The sequence below is a fragment of the Malus sylvestris genome, chromosome 10 (assembly GCF_916048215.2).
Source record: "Malus sylvestris chromosome 10, drMalSylv7.2, whole genome shotgun sequence".
Lineage (NCBI taxonomy): Eukaryota > Viridiplantae > Streptophyta > Magnoliopsida > Rosales > Rosaceae > Malus > Malus sylvestris.
The window spans coordinates 41,777,324-41,801,134 of NC_062269.1; the positions used below are offsets into that span (position 1 = coordinate 41,777,324).

A 23,811-nucleotide genomic window follows, 5' to 3' on the forward strand; every position below is an offset into this window, starting at 1 on the left:
AACAGAAGTGGATTTTGATTATAAAGTATTCCGTTGTTCACCAAATATTCGAGAATAAAAAAATTAGTGGGACCCACATAATTGGAATGATTTTTTTTTCTCCCCATTATACACTCACTTATTTCTAAAATTTCAAGATTACCCACACTCACTTATTTCTAAAATTTCAAGGTTACCCTTCGGATTAACCCACCAAAATTGGTCTCTTAGCTAAAAAAATAAAAAATCAACAAAATAAAAAAATCAAAGTTTTTCTCACAAAGTTAAATAGTAAAATAAAGTTTTACCAAAATAAATAATAAATGAAAAATGATTAGCATATAAAATAGATTATTAGAATATGAGCATTTTCGTAATCACATTGAATTTCATTCTGATTCATGTTAATTAGTAAACGACTCAGTCTGATTCATGTGAATTAGTAACAACTTATATGGTTCAGTACTATTCCTACTTCAATTTCTAAAGAAAAAGGAAAACTAATGAAAAGGGCTTGAAAACTTTGAGTTTTAATGATAAGGACAAAATAAAGGGTAAAGTGAATAGTACCAGGATTGACTTTTTTGTGTAAAAATGTGGTTTTTCGTTAAAGTGAACAGTACCGGGTGCTTTTCGTTAAAGCTCCCTAAAAAAATTGTGAACAGTTTCAATAGGAATCTGATTTTGATTCTCCTCAATTCAGTTATTCTCATTCAAATTACAGATTAGTAAACGAGCCATAAAAGTATAAAAGTGAGACATATTAACTTTTGATGTTTTTTATTAATATACTTTCAAAGTGAAACATATGAATCTTCAATCATGTACTCCTACTATAATATGTGTAATGGTGCCCACGGGACTCGTATTCTCAATATCTACAAAATATCTCTTCAAATTGGTTATTAATTTATTAGTGTGGCTTGTCAAGATTTCAGACACACAAACCAACAACTCATTACTAATCACCTTCGTACTCATACTTAACATGCGTATTACCTACTAGAGTTTTATCATAAAGATCTTAATAAAATTTTAATAGTAGCCGTTTATTATATATTGCACCTTTATTTTGTTAAATTTCTAACACGTTACTCTTTACATTCTTTAATATGTCTAACAAAGTTGATTTTTACACATTATTTTAGCATCTTAATTATTTATTACACTTTATTCTTGTTATTATCCAAAAAAATCAAACGAGAGTGTAAAAAGAGAAAAAATGGTATATGTTTAAGGAAACTGTTATTAGTACTTTAAAATTTTCATTCTACATTCCTCATAAATGTATTTTTTTTTAACTATAAAAAATTTAAAATGTCAAATGAGATTTTTAAAATATCGATCACAATTCTCACGTTTAATCCCTATCTCTAGTATACGTGTGGAGGGTAGGTAGCTGGCTGACTAGCCGAGAGCAGGCTGGCTCGTGATTTGCATGGCTTCTACGAAATTGAGAAATATTTCTAGATTAACTGGAATGGTCAAACCCTGCAGCAGTTCGAAGGAAATATTATATTATATATACTTGATCTCTTCTGGCTAGCTTAGCTACTTAGATTTTCAAATTCAACGTGTGAATGGGACTTTGGAATGGCATATTTGGGATCGGACGAGAAGTGTGAACATAGATGTGCAAATGGAATCTTTGACTTGGGAATTTTAACAAAATTAATCAATTTATATATTTGGAGCAACAACTTCACCAATTCTAGCTATTTAGTTGGTACATTTCGACAATAGCATAAATTGTTCGTACATGTGGACCTATGAGTGTATAACGGTTGTTAACGCTGAGCAATTTTAGGCCCGAATAGTGATGCGGGTTGGGAAGAGTGTCTTAGAAAGCTCAAGAGAAATTTGAGAAGCCCAATGCTCAAAGAGCTGACAGGAGGATATATCTGAGCGTAGTAGCCGACTGCTCATGAGCCTAGCTCGACCGGGGGATGCAAGAATCTCACGCCCGCCAAGAGCACGTTGGCAGAGTTCCCAAAGACAGGTGTACTCAGATGCCAATCACGCCACATGACAACTACCATTCAGTGACAAAGACATAGGACAAGACGTAAAGGTAGTGGAATGGTGCTCTGGGTAGGGTTGGATAAACAAGGCCGAACGAGGCGCTCAACTCGTACCGCTCTGACATGACTCACTATTCAAGCTGAGCACCAACTTATAGTCCTCGATGTAAATTTCAACAAAATAAAACCTTCTAAATTAAAGTTACAGTAAGAACGAAATATCCATGGATGATTGTTGGACAAACTTAACTTCTGATTTGGAAAAGCACTTGGAAACTAAATACTAGAATATATGATGGTGGTTTGAAAAGCATGTGTAGTCCTAAAAAAAGAAAAAAAGACGAAGAGGATGAAACCAATTAGATTGTCAAACAAGTTGAATGATCTTATGTGGAAAGGCACTTTAGTAACCAAACATTGAGGCTATTAATTTCGTCACTATTACAGGAATTTTACCGGAGATACAGAATTTGCATAGGATGGAATATTGGGGTTTTAAACCCTAAAAATTGGTTTTACATAAGTTTTTTTAAGCATGTTCTTCATTGACCAAGGAAGCTTTCTGAACAAGAAATATAAAACAAATAGTTAATGACAATCTTCTCGTCTTTTTATGTTTATTTTGAACTCATTAACAATGCTGATTTTTTTCTATTTGATGGACAATGGTGTATAGGAAGATGGAGGCTCTATTTGCAATGGAAAAATAATCTTTTAATTAATTGAGATTTATGTTAATTTATTGCAAAGTCATTGCCATATTATTGCTGGCTCATTGATGAGTCGATTTCATATTATATATTAAAAAAGAAAAAAAAGAGAAGTCATTGCCACATCACCTATTAATTCAGTGATAATCATTTTAACTTTTAGTTTCGACCATTAGATGTATAATATTTGTCCATTGATCCTAATCCTAAAAAGTAGAATTGTAAGTAATATTGGTTATATTTTTGTGTATGGCTCCCTAATACACGCCGATCACACTTTTACTCCTATTTTCCTTCCTCCTCCCTCTTCGACTACAACAAATACATGACGGTACATTTGGTCAAGACCACCAACGAGCAGTCACCACCTTCCACGTACGTAAAATTTGTCATTAGAATCATTCGATGGTTATATGAAATTTGTTTATTACTGATTATCTTGGTTGTATTATTTCAGAAAATGACTAGGTTTGGTGCTATATTGAATTGCAATGGTAGGTGGGTTGACACCAAATACATTGATGGTCAAGTGAAATCAACGGTTGGCCAGATAACGTCACTTATGAAGAGTTAGTGCATGTCATACTTCAACGATTAGGTTTTGATGCAAGAAACTGTGAAATCGAAGTATTTTATCATTACAAGACAAATTTGGGATTGTGCAATATGGTGGAGATATGTGACAATGACGATGTGACTACTTGGGTTTGTAAAAACCTTTCCAAAGTTCCACTGTACATTAATATCAAAAGAAAGTTTTCCGGATGTGAAATTGCAAGTAACCATGGCAATGCAATTATAAACTATTTGGCTTTATTATCGAAGGTAAGGTTACAAACGTCTCTCTAACTATGTTACATTTCATGAAACGTAAGGGGTTTCTAAGGTCTTGCAGAACAAACATCTCTCTAACTCTGTTACATTCCAGAGGTTCTAAATACGTTATTGATCATTGGTTTGCTATTTCAGATGACTCGAGAAAGAAAGATCTAAAAAACAAACATTTGTGGGAAGATTTGGACTTGGAGAGCTACCTGACGGCAGCGGCGGCGGCCCCGCGCTGGGGTAGAGAGCCACAAGTTTGTGATGTTGTCCCACATTTCTTTTGATATGGGTCCAATTGGACTAAAAATTAGACCTATTTCAAAAGTCAAAAGTCATTAAAAATTTGACCTATTTCAAAAGATGGGCTATAAAATTGAACCTTTTTCAAATTTTCCCTTTATTTTACATCTCTGAGAATTCTACTCCAATGAAAAAGATGTAACCCAACTTCCAAAAACGTAAAAGAAAGATGCAAATATACCTTTCTATTTACATCTTCCCATCGAAGATCAATAATTTACCACCCGTAATTGGAGAGCTTTCCAGCTAAGAAAAAAAATATACAAGCTCTTGTAATATCAGCTACAAAGCCCAATAGCGAATGTCCGAGCAACAATCGCATCCCTCAAATTCATCTATCATGGATCCACCCATAACCTAAACGTCAACAAAGATATACTAGCAAATGCTAAGGAGACTCTTAAAAGTAGGACATTCCATGAACTCTCGGTCGGCTCATCTTTGTGGCACAATTCTCGTGCCAACTCATAAAACAATGTGCAAAAGCAGCCAAACAAATGAGGTGGCAAAAAGTCCGGAGTCCACTTTGAGAGTCTCCTTAGCATTTCTCAAGACATAAATACAGAGATTTTAAAACGTTTCATGTTTTTAAACCCGGAGATCCAAGTGAATTACGTTCAAGAATTAGACATAAACCGACTGCCAAAACAACAAATTAAATTTTCAATGCCATGCATTTAAGTCCAAATGATGCCATTCATCTCCCGATCAGTTTTTAAGTCTTAAAACTATATATACAAAATACCTAATAAAAGTTGGCAACAGAACATTTCACATTGAAGTCTCACGCAATGCCATTGATTCTCAAAGATCAGTTTCAAGTCTTCAAACCACGTACTATCTAAGCAGCTCAGATAATTGGCTCAGAGCTCTTCAGCGGGTCCAGCTTCCTTTCTCTTTTCCACTGTAGGTGATTCGAACCCACCCGTCTTTGTCCCTGTTTTTCTCATCGACTTCGGACATCAAGGTAGTACCTGCGCAACATTGGAACAATTAGAGTGACTACATCCGGACCTATGTTGGGACAATGATGGATATTATTACTTCCGGCCTACAACAAAAATGTGATGTAGCTATGCTCACCAATGGGAGGTTCGGTGTTCTTAAAGTAGACAAACATCGACTTCTTCCATGGAAAATCATGCTGAATCCTTAACCGAATAAAATCAACAAATTCTTTGAGAGGCATATCACAGTGGACATTGTATCTGCAGTGAAAAACATAGGACAGGTGACAGAATACATGTGAGAACCCTTCATCCAACACAAGCATGTACATCTTATTTCATCTCTATTTCCTCCTATTTGTTTCTGACAGGTTTCGTAACATATGATGTAAAAAACGAGGGGTGGGAGCGTCAAATCACTATAATCAAAGCAAAAAGGAATCAGAAACAAACTTTGTCATGTCAATATCAGGAATGTCACTGCTTACATCCTTCTCCACACTCACCTGCACAAAGGCTCAAATTAGAGCATCCTACGTATTAACTCCACCGAAGGCATACATAGCTAATAAAGTGAAAGTCTTACAGTTATATGATCCGGTTCCCTTGCCCTCAATTCCCAAGCATTTAAAAACACTGGTGTGTACGTCCCCGGGTAATCCCTGAACAAATATCCAAAGCATAGATGAAAAAACAGCAATCCCATTTCATTGTAGCAAATACAAATCAAGATAATCTAAAGCACAAGGGAAAGGGCAACAAATTAACTACCTGTATACATAATGGTTCCAGGGGTCCAACGGACCAATCCACCTTGAAATCTGAATCTTCCCGATTTTCCTACAAGCATAAATGAAAAGGGAACAACCTTTATTCTAGTTTCCATTGCAGCAAAAAAAATATGATAATTAATGAACAAGGGAATCGACAACTAACTTCCCCCTCTTGAACCTGCCAGGAGCTATGTCACTCCTTGCAGCAGCTTTATTAGCAGTAGTCTTCCTCCTGACCCTGCAAGGATGTAAACATACATATATGATTCAGCTAAAGTGTATCTTACCACCGCCCCTCTGTAGGATGCACTATTCCAAGGGTCTAACACCTGAATGGGCCATATGCGGCTGAAAATAAATAAAAAAGTAGGAATAAATGAAAGGGGAAGCATGCATCGTGTTGCAAATCCATTCCCTTGTCGACAGAAACAAAAATCAAGACAAATTTAAAGTAATTAATGAAAAGGTATTGGCAGACTAACTACCTGCCCTCCTCCTTGAGCTCTGGCACATAAGCCTCCGCACGCACTGAAATTTGTGAGTACTCAGAGAGAGCATCATGGAGTCGAGCCTCTTCTAAGTATGACTCAGCTTCTCTCTCAGATAAAACATGTTGCGTTTCAAATATCATGTTTTAAGTCTTTGTTAGGCAGCCCCATTTGTTTTACAAATTAAGCATGTGTTTTAGAAATGTTCTGGCTTACATGGTGCATGTCTCTGTTTTATGATTTTCTTTATTAATAATTCGATTTGCTATACTAGTCAATCTCTGTCCTTGTTCCCCATGTATCCACTACAATGATTGTAAAACATGACCATGTTTTGGACTTGGTCACTGCTTCCCAGATTGATTGGATGAAGGTAACACTTGCTTCTGACATTTACATTGGTTTGAGCTTAAAGTATTTTGTTCTTATTTCATGATGCTCACAAATCTTCATATTTTGTCACTTTCAATCATGGAAAGTCAAAATAAAAAAGCAAGCAAATGTGCAGGGCCATGGCCTGGGAAGGCCCATGGCCATATGAGGAGAATAAGGGGGGGGGGGGGTTGGCGCCCCTGGAGCAGGTTATACCCAAGGGAAAGGAAGACGCTGAGGTGGTAGACAACTAAGTCATCGCCACTGCCGCCCCATTGTATATGGCCAACGGCGCGGAAATGACATTGATTTTATGAGGGAATATCATGAGGCGGTGGCTGCTAGTTTGAAATATGTCCTCACACTCCTTTTGCAAGATTATGTGAGTGTTGGGGACATGATTTCGCACATACGGAGAGTTGTTGATGTCGACGGAAATCGGGCATTGACCGTGCTGCACCGGATTACCTTTATGATGAGGCAGAATGGCTAGAAAGTCCGATGGACAGTAGAGGAAGCTAGAATAGCTGTGTGTGATGATTTCCGCCAGACTGTCCAATCAGTAGAAATTGTTTTTCGTGTTGCAGGAACAGTAGGGGTCAAAATCCACGGTCATGTAAGGCAGCTGGCTAGGAGAGAGATTCCCACCTTGACTGAATTGGTAAACCGGATTCGCCTTTGGGCAGCAGTAGATGGAGATCGAGAGAGGTTTGAGGTGCAGATAGCTGGGCAGGTGATGAATTACGACTCCGACGAGATTGAGACTTATAGCTACAGGGTAGGCTGGGGGAGGGCAGTCATTGCTCTGTGGGGTGTGTGGGTCTCAAGGTAGAGATCACTCTATAAAGGAAGGGGTTAAGACTGTGACTTTGATTTAACGGTAATACAAGTAAACAATTCAAAAGTATAGGATTATAGCCGACTTATCGAACTAAACAATCTTTGCAAGGATAAGAATTTGGATCTAATCTGCTTTTGTTTTCAAAGTGATCAGATTTTTTATAGCTGACTGAATTTGGAAATGAGCAATCCTGACCCCTTAAAATAAGGCCTGCCCTCAGACCACAACATTGTTCAAGTCAACTACAAAAAATCTCATCACTTTGAAAACAAAAGCAGATTAGATCCAAATTCTTATCCTTGCAAAGATTGTTTAGTTCGACAAGTCAGCTACAATCCTATACTTTTGAATTGTTTACTTGTATTACTGTTAAATCAAAGTCACAGCCTTAGCCCCTTCCTTCCTTCCTTTACAGACTGATCTCTATCTCGAGACCCGCACACCCCGCAAAGCAACGACTGCCGTCCCCCAGCCTACCATGTAGTTATAAGTCTCAATCTCATCGGAGTCATAATACATCACCTGCTCGGCTATCTGCACCTCAAACCTCTCTCAATCACCATCTACGGCTCCCCAAAGGCGAATCCGGTTTACCAATTCGGTCAAGGTGAGAATCTCTCTCCTAGCCAGCTGCCTCACATGAACGTGGATATTGACCTCTATTGTTCCTACAACACGAAAAGCAATTTCTTCTACTGATTGGACAGTCCGGCAAAAATCATCCCACGCAGCTATTCTAGCTTCCTCTACCATCCATCGGACTTTCTGGCCATTCCGCCTTATCATAAAGGTAATTCGGTGCAGCACAGTTAATGTATGATTCCCGTCGACATCAACAACTCTCCGTGTGTGTGAAATCATGTACCTAACTCTCACATAATCCTACAAAGGGAGTGTGAGGACATATTTCAAACTAGCAGCAGCCACTGCCTCGTGATATTCCCTCATCAAATCAATGTCATTACCACACCACTGGCCATATACAATGGGACGGCAGCGGCGGGGACCCAGTTGTGTGCCACCTCCAACACGTCCTCCTACTCCTATGGCCATAGGCCCTCCTTGACCATGGCCCTGCACATTTGCCTGCTTTTTTATTTTGACTTTTCATTACTGAAAGTGACAAAAAAACACGAAGATTTGTGAGCATCATGAAATAAGAACAAAATACTATAAGCTCAAACCAATGTAAATGTAAGAAGCAAGCGTTACCTTCATCCAATCAATCTGGGAAGCAGTGAGCAAGTCCAAAACATGGCCATGTTTTACAATCATTGTAGTGGATGCATTTGCAGGGGAAGGACAGAGATTGACTAGTACAACAAATCGAATTATTAATAAAGAAAATAAAAAAACAGAGACATGCACCATGTAAGCCAGAACATTTCTAGAACACATGCTGAATTTGTAAAACAAATGAACAGATGGGGCTGCCTAACAGAGGCTTAAAACATGATATCTGAAACGCAACATGTTATATTTAAGAGAGAAGCTGAGTCATACTTAGAAGAGGCTCAACTCCATCCCTCTGCAAATTCCTAATGCAATCACACTCATTATCCTGATGAAGCAGCAGAGCCCAAAACAATAACCAAATTAAAAGCCAAAACAGAAGAAAACAGACAAACAAACCTGACCCTGGTTGGTCAAATGTATTGCAATCAAAGGAGATGAGGAGTGCCAAGTTTTGGTATAGCGTTGCAATGGAATCAGGGTGCAAAGCTACAGAGGTAAATACAACATAAACCTTAACAACAAACAGTTGAGGTTAAAGTATCACCTCAAGCGGAAAGTAAGCTAGCTTCTTTAGTTTCGCAACAGTGATGCATGGGAAATCTGCTGATTCACACACCGGTAGGTTTTTATAAACGGCAAAGTATTCAGAACATGTAATTTCTTCTCCATCACCATACTGCTCTTGTTTTGATTTCAGAAAGAACCTAGACATAAATGTGTTGCGGTAAATTCTTCGATTAAATCAGAAACCAGAAATTGAGATGATCTTTTAAGCCTACTTTACAGATGGCATGGATATAAGAAGGAACAAATGCAATAGAGTAGACTGATGACTGACTGAGGAAAGAACAACAGTAAGTACTCACTGTTTTGCTACATTCTGCCTTAGGATGATATCAAGAACCCACACTGCCTCCAATGAAGAGGAATCAAAACTGATCTGTGAAACAGGAGAATGATTAAAGCTCAATTTTGGTTGCAACTCTAGATCATGTAAATATAATACATCAGAAAAATATTAAAAATAACAGAAAAGGGAATTCAGATAGGACCAACAGGTAACTAATAAGAAACTCAACCACAATTGCTTTCATTGGGATTTTAGTCTCAAGGTTGACCTGCAGCTTTAACGTTTTGGAATGAAATTGCTTCTCAACTCTCGTCCCGTCTCCCTCACTCCCAACATGCTCAGAGCCCCTCCCAGGGCTTGCATTCTTCCAAGATATTTGTGCAAAAGGAGCAATGAGACAATGTCCTTATTCAATAAAAGAGCAAGAAAATGACATAATAAACGACGTGTTAGTACCTGAAATGGTTGGTCACCGCCACAGTAAGCAATTCTTTCTCTCCATAGGACTTGTTCACCGCCACTTTGAAATGGTTGGTCAGAATCCTTTGCCCCTTTTGTTCCATTGGCAGGCCTTGCCATGGGAATAAGTTTTGGAGTTGATGTATTTGTAAATAGCTCAACAGGCTTTTCTTCTGCTACAAGCATGACAACATGAGGAGGAATCATGGGTGGAGGTGGAGGTGGAGGAAGTTCAACTCCTTCAGGATTTAAAAACTCCATTTCCCAAGACCTGCTCAACCACAAAGCCCATTCCATCAAAACTTTAATACAAATAATTGCCAGAGAGTGAGAACAATTTGCATTCCATCAAAATTTCTAGCAGCCTAACTAAGCATACATTGTAAATGGCATGACTGTGGGTTAAAATCTGACAAGAGAGAGATGGCGGTGGAGAGAAAGAACCCACTAACCTAAAATTCAGAACGCACAGTCGACTTTCTTTGCACTCTGATAGGGAGAGAGGTGAAGGCGGAGAGAAAGAACCGAACAACCTGAAACCCATAATCCACCACCGGCTTTCTGAGAGAAAGAACCCACTAACGTAAAACCCAAATGCACCGCCGCTGGGCTTCTTTGCAATCTGAGAGAGAGAGGTGAAAGTGGAGGTACAGGTAGAGAAAATGAGGGCAAAATGTAGTAGTACAGTTGCTGGGACCCCGAGGCTCTGCCTGTCCTCTGCAGTGGGAGGGCAGGGGTTGTGTGATGGCCAAGTCCTAAGTCTAAATTACCTCTTTTTTTTTTCTTTTTTTTTAATGTAACTTGGTGTAAAAAGGGCTTTTGCAGCAAAAAAATTTCAATGTGCCGGTAAATTTTCTAATATTATGTGCCATTATATATAATGGAGAAGTCAGAAAATTATATTAAAAGAGGCATTTAAGCCAAATGAAAGATTGCAATATAATTAATGGGAGAAAAATTAAAAGTTTTATTTTTTTGTATTGACATGAAAGTTTTTAATTAAACAAGAATGGTGGAGCCTTATATATTGTATTAAAAACCTAGTATTGAAATAATCATATAATAAATCAAAACCTGTACAAGTTTTGATTAAAAAAAATAAACACATCATATTCGAACAAAAAATTAAGATCGTTACTTAAAATAAGATCATGCTCGAGACTGTATAAGCCCTTGTTTTATATCAACTGGCTAAAAAATAGGGTATGATTTTTATATGTAAAACAGATGACCATTATAACAAAAAAAGAGACCTTAGTTTTAATATGATAAAAAAATAAGGCAAATTATGAGGGCATTTTTATTATTTCAGTTTAAAAAAAATCTGAAAAATGTTGGCATACCAGCAACTCTCGAACCGTGGACACTCAGAATTGCAAAAACCCACTAACCAATGAGCCACATGCTCATTTCTGTTAAAACCTGCAGAAATTAACTTACAAATCGCTGAAATGCCAGGATAGGCCTAGGACTATGCTAGGCTATGTAGCTCCGTTTCTTATTATAAAAGTAGTATAGAAGATATAATATTTTCAATGTCTCTCAACTTGTATCATGACATGTGATGGTCTAATCGATTGTGTTTTCCTTACATTGAAAAATCTCGTCGTCTACGCAAAAGTGGCGGAATCTGAAACTAAATTAAGAGAAGCCAGAAACCTGATTAGGGGGGGGGGACTTCAAACAAATCCGACTTTTAGCTCAAATTGCGGTTTTGTTTTTTTATTGTCACGTGCGTTTTAGTTATATATTTATCTTTCCGACCCATCTTGACATGTGGTGCATAGTCATTATCCACGTGGGCACCACGTCGTTAGTCAACGAAAAATTTAAGATGTACGAAGGTTCCCAAAATTATGACTTTAGGTATCAGGCTAGAATTAAAAAAAAAAAAAAAAAAAAAAAAAACTTGATATATGAAATGTTGAAAACCAAAAAAATTTAGAGTAGTAAACTGAGATTAACTTTTTTTTTTTTTAATCGTTTTTTGGATGTGAAATATATCTTTTTTTTCTTACAACAGGATAATTGGGCAAGTTTCTTTTTCTAGGTTTGTTGACGTACTAAGTTTCGTTGCATCGCATAAGACGTTCCAAGAAGCGTTTCAATATCGAAGTTGACGATGCGGAGATGTAAAATCCCATTTTTCCAAGAAGCATTCCAAAATTTTATCATAAATTCAAGTTCCTTCCTTGAAAAATCCTGAAAGTATTTTATGAAAAAGAACCTATGATTTATGTATTTCTTTATAAAACATTAAAACATTATTTGGGAATAAAAAAAATTACTTTTGTATAATATAAATGTCAATTAGTTAAAATGATTCACTTTTAATATTTTGTCACTTTTGATATATGTCACCGATATCGATAACATCAACAACACAACTATAATATACAATGCAAGGCTAAAACTAAATCATTTTAGCAACTGAATGCAAGAAGTTGATTATTTCAACTAAAAACTTTATATAAAATAACAAAATGCTAAAAGTAAATCATCTTGTTATGCTATATATGCTACTCGTGCCTAAATTTATCTTTCTCCCTCTAGTTTCTTGGTTTAGTGTTTGCTTTTGTTGGGATTTTCAAATTATAGCTTAGCTTGGTTTAAGTGTCAGAGATTTTTTCATTGTATTCGGAACACACATGATAGTATATTATATATCACTATATAAGTGATGAGATATTTATTTAAAAAAATTAACAACCAGAACACCTGCATCCGGAATACGAGGCAAATTTTCTCCAAAAATTAAAATCCCCAAGAGAAATAGAGGAGGACGAAAGTCGCGGCCAAACAAGCGAACTCTGACGCAGCTACATGTCGTTCACTAATCAGGACGGCTGAGATTTTGAGCAGTCCGTTGACCTCCTTGATTGGTAACCGTCGGGAAACCATTACATTGCAGACAAGTCTCGAGCTAGTCGTCGGAACAAGGCGCCACCCCTGAGGTTCGGCAGTTCGCGGTGGATTCAGGTCTAATGCAGCGACTAGGAAGAGGACGAGGACGAGTCTACGCTCTAACGGTCAACTCTAGACTTTCGTGCACGGACTTGATCCTCGTCTAAAATATATCTCGCACTTCGTCCAAGCGTTTTGATCATGTCCTAGCATCGCTAGGGTATCTCGCACTTCGTCCAAGCGTTTTGATCATTTCCTAGCATCACTAGGGTCGGTTGTCCCTCCGCACCCTTTCCAAAAGGATCACCACTCGAGTCGGTCGGTTCTACAATATGTGGTGGTTTCCAACCCCATGGTTTGAGAACTCGGAAGCTTTTCCTCCTGCTCCTGGTGCTTGTCACCTTTCCTGTGTTAGAATTTTACAAGTTTGTAGAACGTAATATATGCTCATGCATACTGTTGATGTAGTATAACAAGTATCCCAGATTATATTTGTGCGACTATATATGATACCTGAAGCAGCCATTTTTGAAATTAAATGTAATTCTTCTTCTCGTTTAAGACCTTATGTTCCATAGGTGAGAGAACCCCTTAATATTGAGATCAATTTCTTCACGAGGAGGGAATTAGATTATATAGACATGGGTAATATTATGCAGAAATAAACAACAAACCATCAGGATAGTCAATTTCCAAATAGAACTCTCCTCGTCCTTCCATGTCTGCAAATATTCAAACAACGGATCAGTTATTGAAGACAGATGTCTCTTGATTATTGGTTACTGTGTAATCAATGCCACATCAGCCTAAGTTGTTATAATGTTTGTTAGGTGGTTAAATGATTTGTTATTTGGTTAATTAGGTACTTGTGGTTAAGTAAGCTTGTATTGTTTAGTATATAATGCACTTCCACTTACAAATGTAGTAAGTTGTCATTTTCCTCAAATATATAAAACTTTCTCTCTCTCTCTCTCTAAACTCTCTGTGTTCTTCCTTTTACTCATCATTTGTTCTTGATTTTCCCTTCAATTCTCAAACACTACAATGTAGTTAACATGGTATCAGAGCCACCAGGCTCACGCCATGGATTCTGGTGGTTCCATTTTCATTAGTTTTTCATCTTTTTCTAGTTTAGTTTCTCTTCGATCTTCATTAGGTATTTCGATAATTTCTTCAATGCTTCCGGAACTGTTTAGTTCGCTCTGTAATTTCTGGGTAAATTTTCGTTCTGGGTTGTTACCAGAGATCATCAGTGATATGATATCTTGGTCTTTGGAATTGTGGAAATTTTTTCATCTGTAAGCTTGAATCTTGATCCTTTGGGCCAAATTAGAAGTGGGAACTTCTCGGTTCTTGAATTGGGGATTTTATTTTTCAAATTTTCATCTAAGTTCTTCAATGGGTCTTGAATCGAGTCCATTATGGCCCAGTTTTATGTACCTGCGTGGTGAATCTTGATCGACTTCACGTCCGGCACCGTAATCTTACTGTGTGGGTACTTCATCTTCGCGTGTCCTCCCTTATCTTGGCTGGAACGGCAGAGAATTGGAGGACAGCGAGCGGAAGAAGAAGGTCAAGATCATGTCGAGGAAGACGAAGGACCAGAACGTGAGCGAGCCGTGTCAGCGGAGATGGTGAATGTGTGGTGACATATCTTTCATGTTGTGATTTGGTAATGGAGGAATCCTCTGGTTTCTTGGAGAGATGGGTTGTTTGGATTTCTGGGAAATAGATCGATGCAGGACTAATTCTTTGCACTGTTGATTGAGATCTTGGATTTCTGAATGCTATTTTCTACGATTTTGATCCCTACTCTGTTCCCTAGTATGGAAGAACGTTTAGACCTATGTGCAGCCCAAGTGCTTGACGAATTGCCCAGCTCAGAATTGCAAATCTGGGTTGCTCGAATATTAGGTATCTGGGTTGCTTATCGATTGGACGTCTGGAGTTCAGTGCTATTTGACGATCTGGTGATGCTTGTGTGGTGATTCAGGTGAATTTGTTTCTATTTCTCGAATCTCGATTCTATATGTTGCTTATTCTCTGAAGTCGTGGTATGTGTTTATTCTTGATTTCCTGGTTTGTTTGAAGCAAAGATTTAGTGGTTCTTGATTTCTGGATAGAATTGTGATATGGTGATGTCTCAAAAGGCCGATGTCATATATGGTGTTTGTGAAAATGTCTTAGACATATTGTTTGGACCTGATTTTACACATCGGCCTAAGCAATCGAGGCCGTTGAGTAAGCATGGTTCTCAACCGTTGGATAAGAAAGTTTAGATATTATTGTTAAGAGATAATATTATGATTTTTAATCATAATAATTATTTTTTAATAAGTTATCTCGGTTTTTTATGCAAAATAAATGGGATGGAGGCAAGTAGAGTTGTGATGGGGACGTGAGCTTTGAATCAGGTTGGTTTGTTTTGCTGGACATGCATGCATGGGATGTAAAGATAATGAAGTGATAGGGGATAAATCCAAACATGCCAAAACGTGTAATTTGCAAAAGAATTGTGCAATATGGAGATTCTATCCTAATGCATGGTTTTTTGGGATTGGTTTTGTGCACGTGGCATGCGACAATGGAGATGATGGTTTTGCATGGTGATGGCAATATGGGTTTAAAGGTTTCTCATGTTTTTTTTAATAAGAAGCCTAGGTGGGTTAGATCTCTAGTGAGATGTGATAAAGCCTAGGTAGGCTTTATTTATCTGAAGGATATGTGCGGCGTATTTGATACGGGATCAGGGTTTATCTGAAGGATATGCGCGGCATATTTGATACGGGATCAAGGTCAATTCCACAAAATAGAGTTGCATTTGGACTCTACAAAATTATTTGGCCGCGTCACACAACATTTGCTCCTATAAATACAGAGGTAGTGGCAACGGAAGAAGGACCCCTGCAAATCAATACAAAATTGCCCTGCGCAAACTCTTAACAACTTGAGATTTTTTTTTCTTTTTCCTTTTCGCTGACACATCTTCCGTTGGCATCAACAACACTGTGGAAGTAACCGGTGATACCTTAAGTCGGCATAGATAGCTCTGTCACCGTAGAATTAGTCGTTCTCGCAGTATCTTCCGTTGGCATCAACAACACTGCGGCGAGAACGGTTGATTACCTATCCAAGTCTCGGTCGAGAAGGGTTTCTAAATCCTTATTGGTCGAGGTCATCTCATCAGCACATTGAAAGCCGAATTTGATATTGAACTTCGTAAGAATAGTAACCTTGTCTTCAGGTTCGAGAGCCCAAGAGGCCGAGACGTGTTCCTTTCTCGGCCGCAATCGCAAGACGCAGAAGTCAGCCGCGCACCCAATGCAACATCAACAAAAATTTACTTCTCGGCCGAGCTCGGCCGACGAGTTGGCACGCCCCGCAATCACCGAAGGACGTAGTTAGCCTTTAGATTACTCGGCCTGCGCGCCACGTAGGCTTTGTAGTTTTTAGGGTCAACACATATATTGTGGGATTTTATGCATGATTAAGTGTGAAGGCCGATGTCATATGTTGAAAGATGATGAAATATGAGTTCTTGTTAATTGAATGATAAGGCCGATGCCAATGGATTGATGTTCTGAAGATTCCAGTGTTGAATATTGTTAATCTTGAAGTTGAAATTGTTCAACAAGATGTCTGATAAGTCTGTAAGAATTGAAAGTTAGATTTTAATTGCTTGAAGAACTGTGTGATTGGATTCTTTGATTGTACTCTGTTCTCTGCTATGAAAGAAAGATTAAACCTATGCGCAATTCATGTGTCTGTCGAAATGCCCAGCTCAACAGTTTCATGTGAAGGTGCTTATTGAGGAGTTTGTGCAGTATGTTTCCCTTATCTTAGCCTATAATTTCAGAGTCTAACCAACTCAGTTGTTAGCATGAATCTACAGTAAGTCTGGTTACACGAAGGGTAGAAGAAGTTGTTAACGGTAAATCCCACGAAGGGTAATCCCGTGTTTTGAGTAGGTAAATCCCACGAAGGGTAATCCTACATAAATGTTGATTTTTCAGTTGTTGAAATTGTGAAGGCCAATGCCATTGTTCAAAGAAGTTGTTTTTGGTAAAATCCACAAAGGGCGATCCCGTGGTGCTATAGTTAAGGCCGATGCCACACTATAGTTTGTTAATTTTCTGTTTTTGTAAATATTAAAGGCCGAAGCCAAGTTGAATGAGATTGTTGACGGTGAATCCCACGAAGGGTAATCCCGTAAGAAGTTGTTATACCGGCATGAGGGTGTGCTACAACTACTTTATAGAAGGTTGTTCTTGTGTAAAACTCCTGATAGAGGCAGAGGCATACAGGGTGTCTTTATTTGTAAGGCAGTGGAAGAAATTTGGACTGACAGACAGAGGTTTTTTGGTCAACAGCTACAAAGAGGTTATGGGGTACACTTGTGTGTGTTATGTTATGATCAGGCCGTTTGCTGCTACTCCACTGTGGTTGTCTGATTAAAACAAAAGGATAATGAGCAAACATTAGTGCCAAACACTTTGATACATGATTGGTTTGACATTCCCTGGCTGAAGGCTTATTACAACTTCGGATTTGATCACTTTAACCTCACATGGAAGAAAGTGGGTGTGAGGGGTCTTGTTGATTGCCTCTTGGGAAACTCAGGCCCGTTCGCTTATGGTGATTGGATTCTCCCAGACCTAACACTTCAAGGCTCTATAAGACTTAACAACCACTAAGCGTACCAAGAAGGTGTTGGGTGTCACAGTTCCTTCAAGTATATTCGGAATTCATCCATTGCTTTTTATTAGAGTGTTGCAGATGAGCCAATGGCGTTACCCTTCAGATGTCTCTCCCCCATACAAAGGCTACAGGGATGATGATTGGCAGGCATAGCAGAGGAGCCATATGCTGGACCTGGTGCAAGGCAGGCCAGTTTGGAGATTGCAAAGATCAATAAGAAGCAGATGTCTCAACTTGCAGGACTCAACAGTTTATCTCATGCTCACATTGCTGCAATCTCAGGCTTGGTAACCTAGCTGAGATTGAGGGGGGATGAAGACAGATGTCTCTTGATTATTGGTTACTGTGTAATCAATGCCACATCAGCCTAAGTTGTTATAATGTTTGTTAGTTGGTTAATTAGTTACTTGTGGTTAAGTAAGCTTGTATTGTTTAGTATATAATGCACTTCCACTTACAAATGTAGTAAGTTGTCATTTTCCTCAAATATATAAAACTTTCTCTCTCTCTCTAAACTCTCTGTGTTCTTCCTTTTACTCATCCTTTGTTTTTGATTTTCCCTTCAATTCTCAAACACTACAATGTAGTTAACAGTTATGTCGACATATAAGCATAAAATCAAGAGCCAACAAAATTCAGAAAATTAGAGTTTTCTTTTGGTAGCTGAAGAATGGAATTTGCTCGAGAGAACTGCGTGCGAAAAGTAACAATTAACTGAAAGAGGGAGAGAGATACCAGGCCAGACCTGTTTTGCTTTGCCCTTCTCTTCTTTCCGATATTCCAAATCGAACCGTCGTCTTCCTTCTTCGTTTACGAATTACAATTTACAATCTATCTTCCCTCTATTTATAGTGTTCTTTCTTCGACCGACTCCTACAAACGGCGTCGTCTGGCTTGCTGTTGGGTTGGGCCCTTCCACTTTCTTATCCGTTGATCCGATGATAAGATATATTTGTAGATCGATGATATGATGATTGATTGTAATCTTATACTTTTTTCAAGCAATCAATTCCATTCTTCAGTTACCAAAAGAAAACCCTAATTTTCAATTTTTGCTAACTCTTTCGGTGTTTGAAAATTTGCAGACACGGGACTCCTAAGACGACCATTCGTTGTGAAGGTTTCATATCCTGGTCCTGACTTTGCTGCTGGTTATGATGGTGTGTTGATTTATTTGTTTTATATTTCTTTGGTTTCGTTTTTGGTGTTTTATTTCTGTTGTTTATGCAAATAATATCCATCTTCTGTTGTTTTATGTATCTTGTGGGATTTTTATTTTTGATCCAACTGATTTGCGCTGGATTGGATGGAATTGTATCTACTTAGTTTTTTGTTTTGAACTTTCAAGCATCAAAGTAATCTGGCTGGGTGGGTGTTTGCATTGTTTTTTTTTTTTTTTTCAGTTAATTATTTAGTTTTACAAATACCTATGCATGTGCCCTAGTTAGTATTTCCTACCCCCGTAAAGTAGATTTGGTCTCTCTATCGAGCTCTCTCTCTATAGTTCATTCCTTACAGATTTATGTTCGAACTTTCAGTGCATCATCCGGATTATCACTCCAAAAGGCTTCTTTTTTCTTCTTTTTTGTCTTTTTATCTTTTTTGAAGCTCCACAGAGTTATTTTGTATCATATTAATCCAATGATCAAGTTCAACTATCTATTTTCATATCCCCATTTATCATATATTATTTACATACAAGTAAGAAAAATTAGTGATCATACAAGCATAACTACACACCGGGCTATGTTTAAGTGTGTTTCTTATACAAGCATTACTTATTCTAGACTAATCTAAACTGCGGGAAAGAAAATTCAAAATCGAGTACATAAAGAAAGCACATAAGCTCTAACTAATATGACTGCGACTAGTGCCATCGTTTGCTGCTAAGTTCAAGTGTTTTAATTAATTAAGAGGTTCCTTTTCCCACTTCCTCTCCATCTTGCATTAATTTTACATGGTTTTTAATGTTGCAAAAGGTTCCTAATTCTCAGCCAAGAACAACTATTTGAAGCAATATAGCTCTAAAAGCAGTATTAAATCAGCTTAGAACCATGTTTTTCCCTAAAACCTATTAAGAAAATGGCCAGCCCACTATTTCAAAGTTTTTGAGATTAAACTTGCCACAAGCATCTATCATCAAATGGAAGAATGCAGACTCAACTCCATCACACCCATGGACCACCTTTGTTTTCTCTCTCTACTCTCTCTCCCTCTCCTTCTAGAGAATTAGCCAAATTGCAATTTGGCCCCCATCACCATTCCCTTTAACAATTAATATCTTTGAGGTTTGACCAACTTAATGGTCAAATAAAATACATCTTTACTAAGCCTCTGTTGCCTTTGCACATGGATAGAAGCCACAAAACCCTCCATGAAAATTACAGTTAAGTCTTCTCTGTAAAGCAATACCTAAAAAGGGTTCAAAACTTTTGCCTTTTGGAGTGATAATTTGTAATGTTGTACAATATATAGATACATATATTTTGAATAACTTTTTTTTTTCCGATTAATTGATGTTATATATTGTCATATTATGAATATGAATTGTAAATTTACTACTCGTGTCTAAATATTCTAATAGGCGTATGCAACTCTTGGTGAAAAATGTTAGAGCGTGCAAACAGGCATAGTTTTCACTGTTAATTGCCCTCTCATTATAGACACTATGATTAACAAACGAAAACAGCATTTGGAGAAGGAAAAATAAGTATACATGTAAGTGGCAAGAAAAAGTAACGAGGTGAATCCACGTTTATAAAAGTCATGCCAGTATGCTACTAGCTACACATGATAACCTATACCTGACTATTGAGTCATAAATGATAAACATGTACGACCGAATATTCAAATGTGATTTCTTCAAATATAATTTTTTAAGAGTAATTTTACTTTAATTTCAGTCCGCAAGACTTGATTACATAAAGACAGAGTCACGTTATTCCCACTCTAATGTCTTATCTCTTCATCTATTTTTTAATAAATTTTTTAATTACAACTATGCCTATTTGTAAAATGACTAATAAAGACCTTAAAAGATATAATAATAATAATAGTAAGTTATATATTTATGCAGGTGTTTTTTAATTTGTATCTGGTTTGTAGAAAAAAGTATGTGATGTAAAACTTTTTTTCTTAATATGAAACAATCATTTTCTTATGTTAGATGAAGCAGATGAAATTAATTCCATCACGATCATGTCCTTAATTTTAGTTTTATATATTATTTGTTTATATTCTTTTTTTCTAAGAGACAAGTTTATAAATTTAGATATATTAGAGGTTATTTTAGAAATAATAGGCTAAGGAAATAATATTTCAATTGTTTGACTTTTTATAGTGGGTGAGATTATAATGTGAATGAAAAAAATAAGACGCTTGTTTTGGTTGGTGATTTATAATACTCTCAAAAGATAATTCTAAAAATATTTAAAAACTCGTTAATCTAAAAAGGCAGATTTGAAAGTTTCTGTCTTTGGAAACCAGTATCATACGAGCCTACCATACACAATCTTAGGAAGGAAAGAATTTCTAACAGGATGCATGCTTCCCCTCTCATTTATATATTTCTGCTTTTTTCTGTGGCGGTGGCAAGATACACTTTAGAAATGCCCTAATTAGTCTAATATGAAGAAGGCACTCGGACTTGGTCGCTTAAGAGGAATACAATATTAGTAACTTGAAAATAGTCAGAATGATACAATTGCCCACACGGAAATAAGCAGAGTTTGCATCTTTTATTATAGACACCATGATTAACAAAAGAAAACAACATTGAGAGAAGGAAAAATAAGTACTTCCCAGAAGGGAATTAAGTACATGACGGGAACCATTAAAGTGAGATTTGCCTAAGGAGAATAATGTTTTGACTTCGAGGTGTGACAACTGAAAGTGCCAAGACATGTTTTTCCGAAAACGGCTATAGTGATACCTTAAAGGCATAACATGTGAAGATAGGTAGATAGAAGCTATCTTTAAAGGGAAACTAACTTCATGTTCTTATTTCTTAAACTACATATACTATATAGCAGCTCACATCACTTGACTCATGAAAAGTTCTTCTGTTCCTTCCTAATCCACCATCTTGCGCACGCAGTGGAGCCTAGTAACTGCCCTCAACCATCCTCGTGTCTCATCGTAATCCACAAATGCTTCCCTGGTATACACGGTTAAGCCATTGTTACTGGCATGCATCACATAATCCTCCTGGCCGATGTGGCCGTCCTGATTGTTTCCCGGCAACTCTAGAATGCAATTATCCAGATGTTCTAAGGACTCGAATTTCCTCCTAGGATAGTAGACATAAGTAGCCCCATTGATCTCAAACCGTACATCTCCAACTACATTTTGCCGATAAAGTGCTTGTACACATTGCAAACGGTCCCTCACTGCGAGCCACCCTTCTCTTATTGCATCCTCCACCCTCATTAGAGTGTTTTGACGATATCGGCCTTGCCCTTGCCCTTGCCTCATGACAAAAAATACTTCATGTATTGGGCTGACTCCTTTATGGCCGTCTACATCGTCAACACTCAGAACCTGCTGCACAAACGACGCAACAGAGCTGTAATCGTCCAAGTCAAACGAGTTGATGTATGAGAGCTCATCCAGATTATCAATTTCCTTCATTAGATCAACTACTGGCCTGCTTCTACCTCGCCTCTGGCCATGTTGTAGACGCTGTCTACCTCTGCCCCATGTAGGCCCTCCTCTGTCGCCTCTGCAGCCACCCCCTTGAGCCAATTGCGCTGCTTTAGGGGCGGCAATAGGGGCTCTTCCTCTCATAGCTCTCTGGAACTGGCCTTGGCGTTGGCCTCCGTGGCTACTAGAATGTCTCTTAAAATTTTGGTTCTGCATGAGCAAGTCCTGAGCAGGGCCAGGTTTTACAATCATTGTGGTGCATAAATATATAAACAGTATCGAGGACTGAGACAATATAAAATGAACATAAGAAAAGATGGAAGAAAATGCAGACAGCATGAAACGGCCTTTTTCTAGTATCATTGCTGCAGAACTGGTTTAACCAAACCAAGCACTGCACTCCATATAAAGCTGAGTAATGCTAGAAAGACTAAATTTGGAGACTAAAATTGCAAACTAAATGATGTGTCACCAATAGAAATGAGCACGTCTATTAACGTTTAAGTAACATCAACTTCCATATCCTTTAGTTTTTAAAATTTAGTCTCCTTAGCATTACCCTTTCCTTTTTATCTATAGGGCTCATAAGTAATTGTCAAGATCACTAAGCTATACATACCACATGCCTTAGTCAGTGACCCTTGTAATTAGTCAACAAAATATACCACTTACTGTTAATGAGATGATGAGGAATATTCAGTAATCTAGCTAGTAGTGCAATTTTTTGATCTTATATGGCTGCCACATATCATGTAATTTCTTGTTTCAATTCGTTTGAGAATGTCGAGAATTATGGTTTGGATCAAGGTATTAAATATCGATGATATCGGAAATATCGGTAGTCCAAAAACACGGAAAATTCGATGGAAATATCGGGATATTATCGATATCGATAAAAATTGAATAAAAACCACGGAAATTGTAAGAAAAACTTGGAAATTTTTATTGAAACTTTGCAGGATGTTTATTTAGTCAATTATCTATAAGTTTATCACAAAAAATTGGAAGGAAATGCATTGCATGATAGATATAACTGATTTAAGTTGATTATATAGCGAGTTGGCAAACATTGTGAGTGTAGAAAATATGTAGTAATTAATGAAAGAAGTTTAAACACACCATAATCATTTATAGATAATGAATTAGTACAATATTTTACACTTTATACATTGCATGGTAAGATACATGAGTGACTTAGCAAGGTCTAAAATATCGATGATATCGGAAATATCGGTAGTCCAAAAACACAAAAATTTCAATGGAAATATCGGGATATTATGCATATTTTAGACCGTGGTTTGGATGAATGTCGTTGGTATAAGCACGTCCAAAAGTTTATAAAAAATTCAACTTCCTTCCTTCTTGAAACTATTTTATGAAAAAGAACCTATGATTTATGTATTTCTTTATAAAACATTAAAACACTATTTCAGAATTAAAAAAAAATACTTTTGTAATAAGTGAAAATTTTAATTACATATTTTTGAATCAATTATTCAATTTTGTTTTTAGATGAAAATTTTAAATTCATTAACTTTTGTGATAAAGTTATATAAGAAGAAAAAAAAATGTAACACAATTAATCTGTGTTATAGGTAGATTATGAACAAAAACATTTGGCATAGGTAGATGGACAATTAAATGTATATTCTACCTATAAGCAAGATTGAAACCTAACTACAATAAACAAAAATATAATACATGCAAATAAGATACATTAACCAGTGATACATGTTAATTATAAATATAAATCTTTTATATAGGTAG

General features: G+C 37.2%; 2 protein-coding genes across 5 annotated transcripts; both read right to left on the reverse strand.

The window, feature by feature from the left end:
- Positions 1–4,490: 4,490 nt before the first annotated feature.
- LOC126587319 (uncharacterized) lies at positions 4,491–13,457 on the reverse strand. Of its 2 annotated transcripts, none has more exons than XM_050252357.1 (8): positions 13,380–13,457; positions 6,041–6,083; positions 5,719–5,793; positions 5,554–5,622; positions 5,369–5,444; positions 5,236–5,288; positions 4,919–5,043; positions 4,491–4,809 (listed from the first exon to the last, which is right to left on the reverse strand). In XM_050252357.1, the coding sequence occupies exons 1-8, from the start codon at positions 13,423–13,425 to the stop codon at positions 4,709–4,711; spliced, it is 588 nt and encodes a 195-aa protein (XP_050108314.1). In that variant the 5' UTR covers positions 13,426–13,457; the 3' UTR covers positions 4,491–4,708. The 2 variants fall into 2 exon arrangements, with proteins under 2 accessions (XP_050108314.1, XP_050108313.1); XM_050252356.1 differs by lacking the exon at positions 13,380–13,457 and adding an exon at positions 5,885–5,903 and having other exon boundaries at positions 6,041–6,253.
- Positions 6,382–10,537, reverse strand: LOC126587318 (uncharacterized). 3 transcript variants are annotated; one of them, XR_007611030.1, is made up of 8 exons: positions 10,254–10,537; positions 9,799–10,072; positions 9,572–9,706; positions 9,359–9,432; positions 9,037–9,196; positions 8,760–8,817; positions 7,255–8,569; positions 6,382–7,179 (listed from the first exon to the last, which is right to left on the reverse strand). XR_007611030.1 is itself a non-coding variant. In XM_050252355.1 (8 exons), the coding sequence occupies exons 1-8, from the start codon at positions 10,343–10,345 to the stop codon at positions 8,367–8,369; spliced, it is 897 nt and encodes a 298-aa protein (XP_050108312.1). In that variant the 5' UTR covers positions 10,346–10,536; the 3' UTR covers positions 6,382–8,366. The 3 variants fall into 3 exon arrangements, 2 of the variants coding, with proteins under 2 accessions (XP_050108312.1, XP_050108311.1); XM_050252355.1 differs by having other exon boundaries at positions 6,382–8,369; positions 8,469–8,569; positions 10,254–10,536; XM_050252354.1 differs by having other exon boundaries at positions 6,382–8,569.
- Positions 13,458–23,811: the final 10,354 nt, after the last annotated feature.

Coding starts and splice junctions, on each gene's coding strand:
- LOC126587319 (XM_050252356.1), bottom strand. CDS start 6,116: ATGATGCTCTCTCTGAGTACTCACAAATTTCAGTGCGTGCGGAGGCTT. Junction 5,445..5,553: donor TGGAACCATTATGTATACAG/GTAGTTAATTTG, acceptor ATATTTGTTCAG/GGATTACCCGGGGACGTACA. Junction 5,044..5,235: donor CCTGATATTGACATGACAAA/GTTTGTTTCTGA, acceptor TTTTCACTGCAG/ATACAATGTCCACTGTGATA.
- LOC126587318 (XM_050252354.1), bottom strand. CDS start 10,345: ATGGGTTTCAGGTTGTTCGGTTCTTTCTCTCCGCCTTCACCTCTCTCC. Junction 10,073..10,253: donor CTGTGCGTTCTGAATTTTAG/GTTAGTGGGTTC, acceptor GTGGTTGAGCAG/GTCTTGGGAAATGGAGTTTT. Junction 9,197..9,358: donor AGGCAGAATGTAGCAAAACA/GTGAGTACTTAC, acceptor ATTTATGTCTAG/GTTCTTTCTGAAATCAAAAC.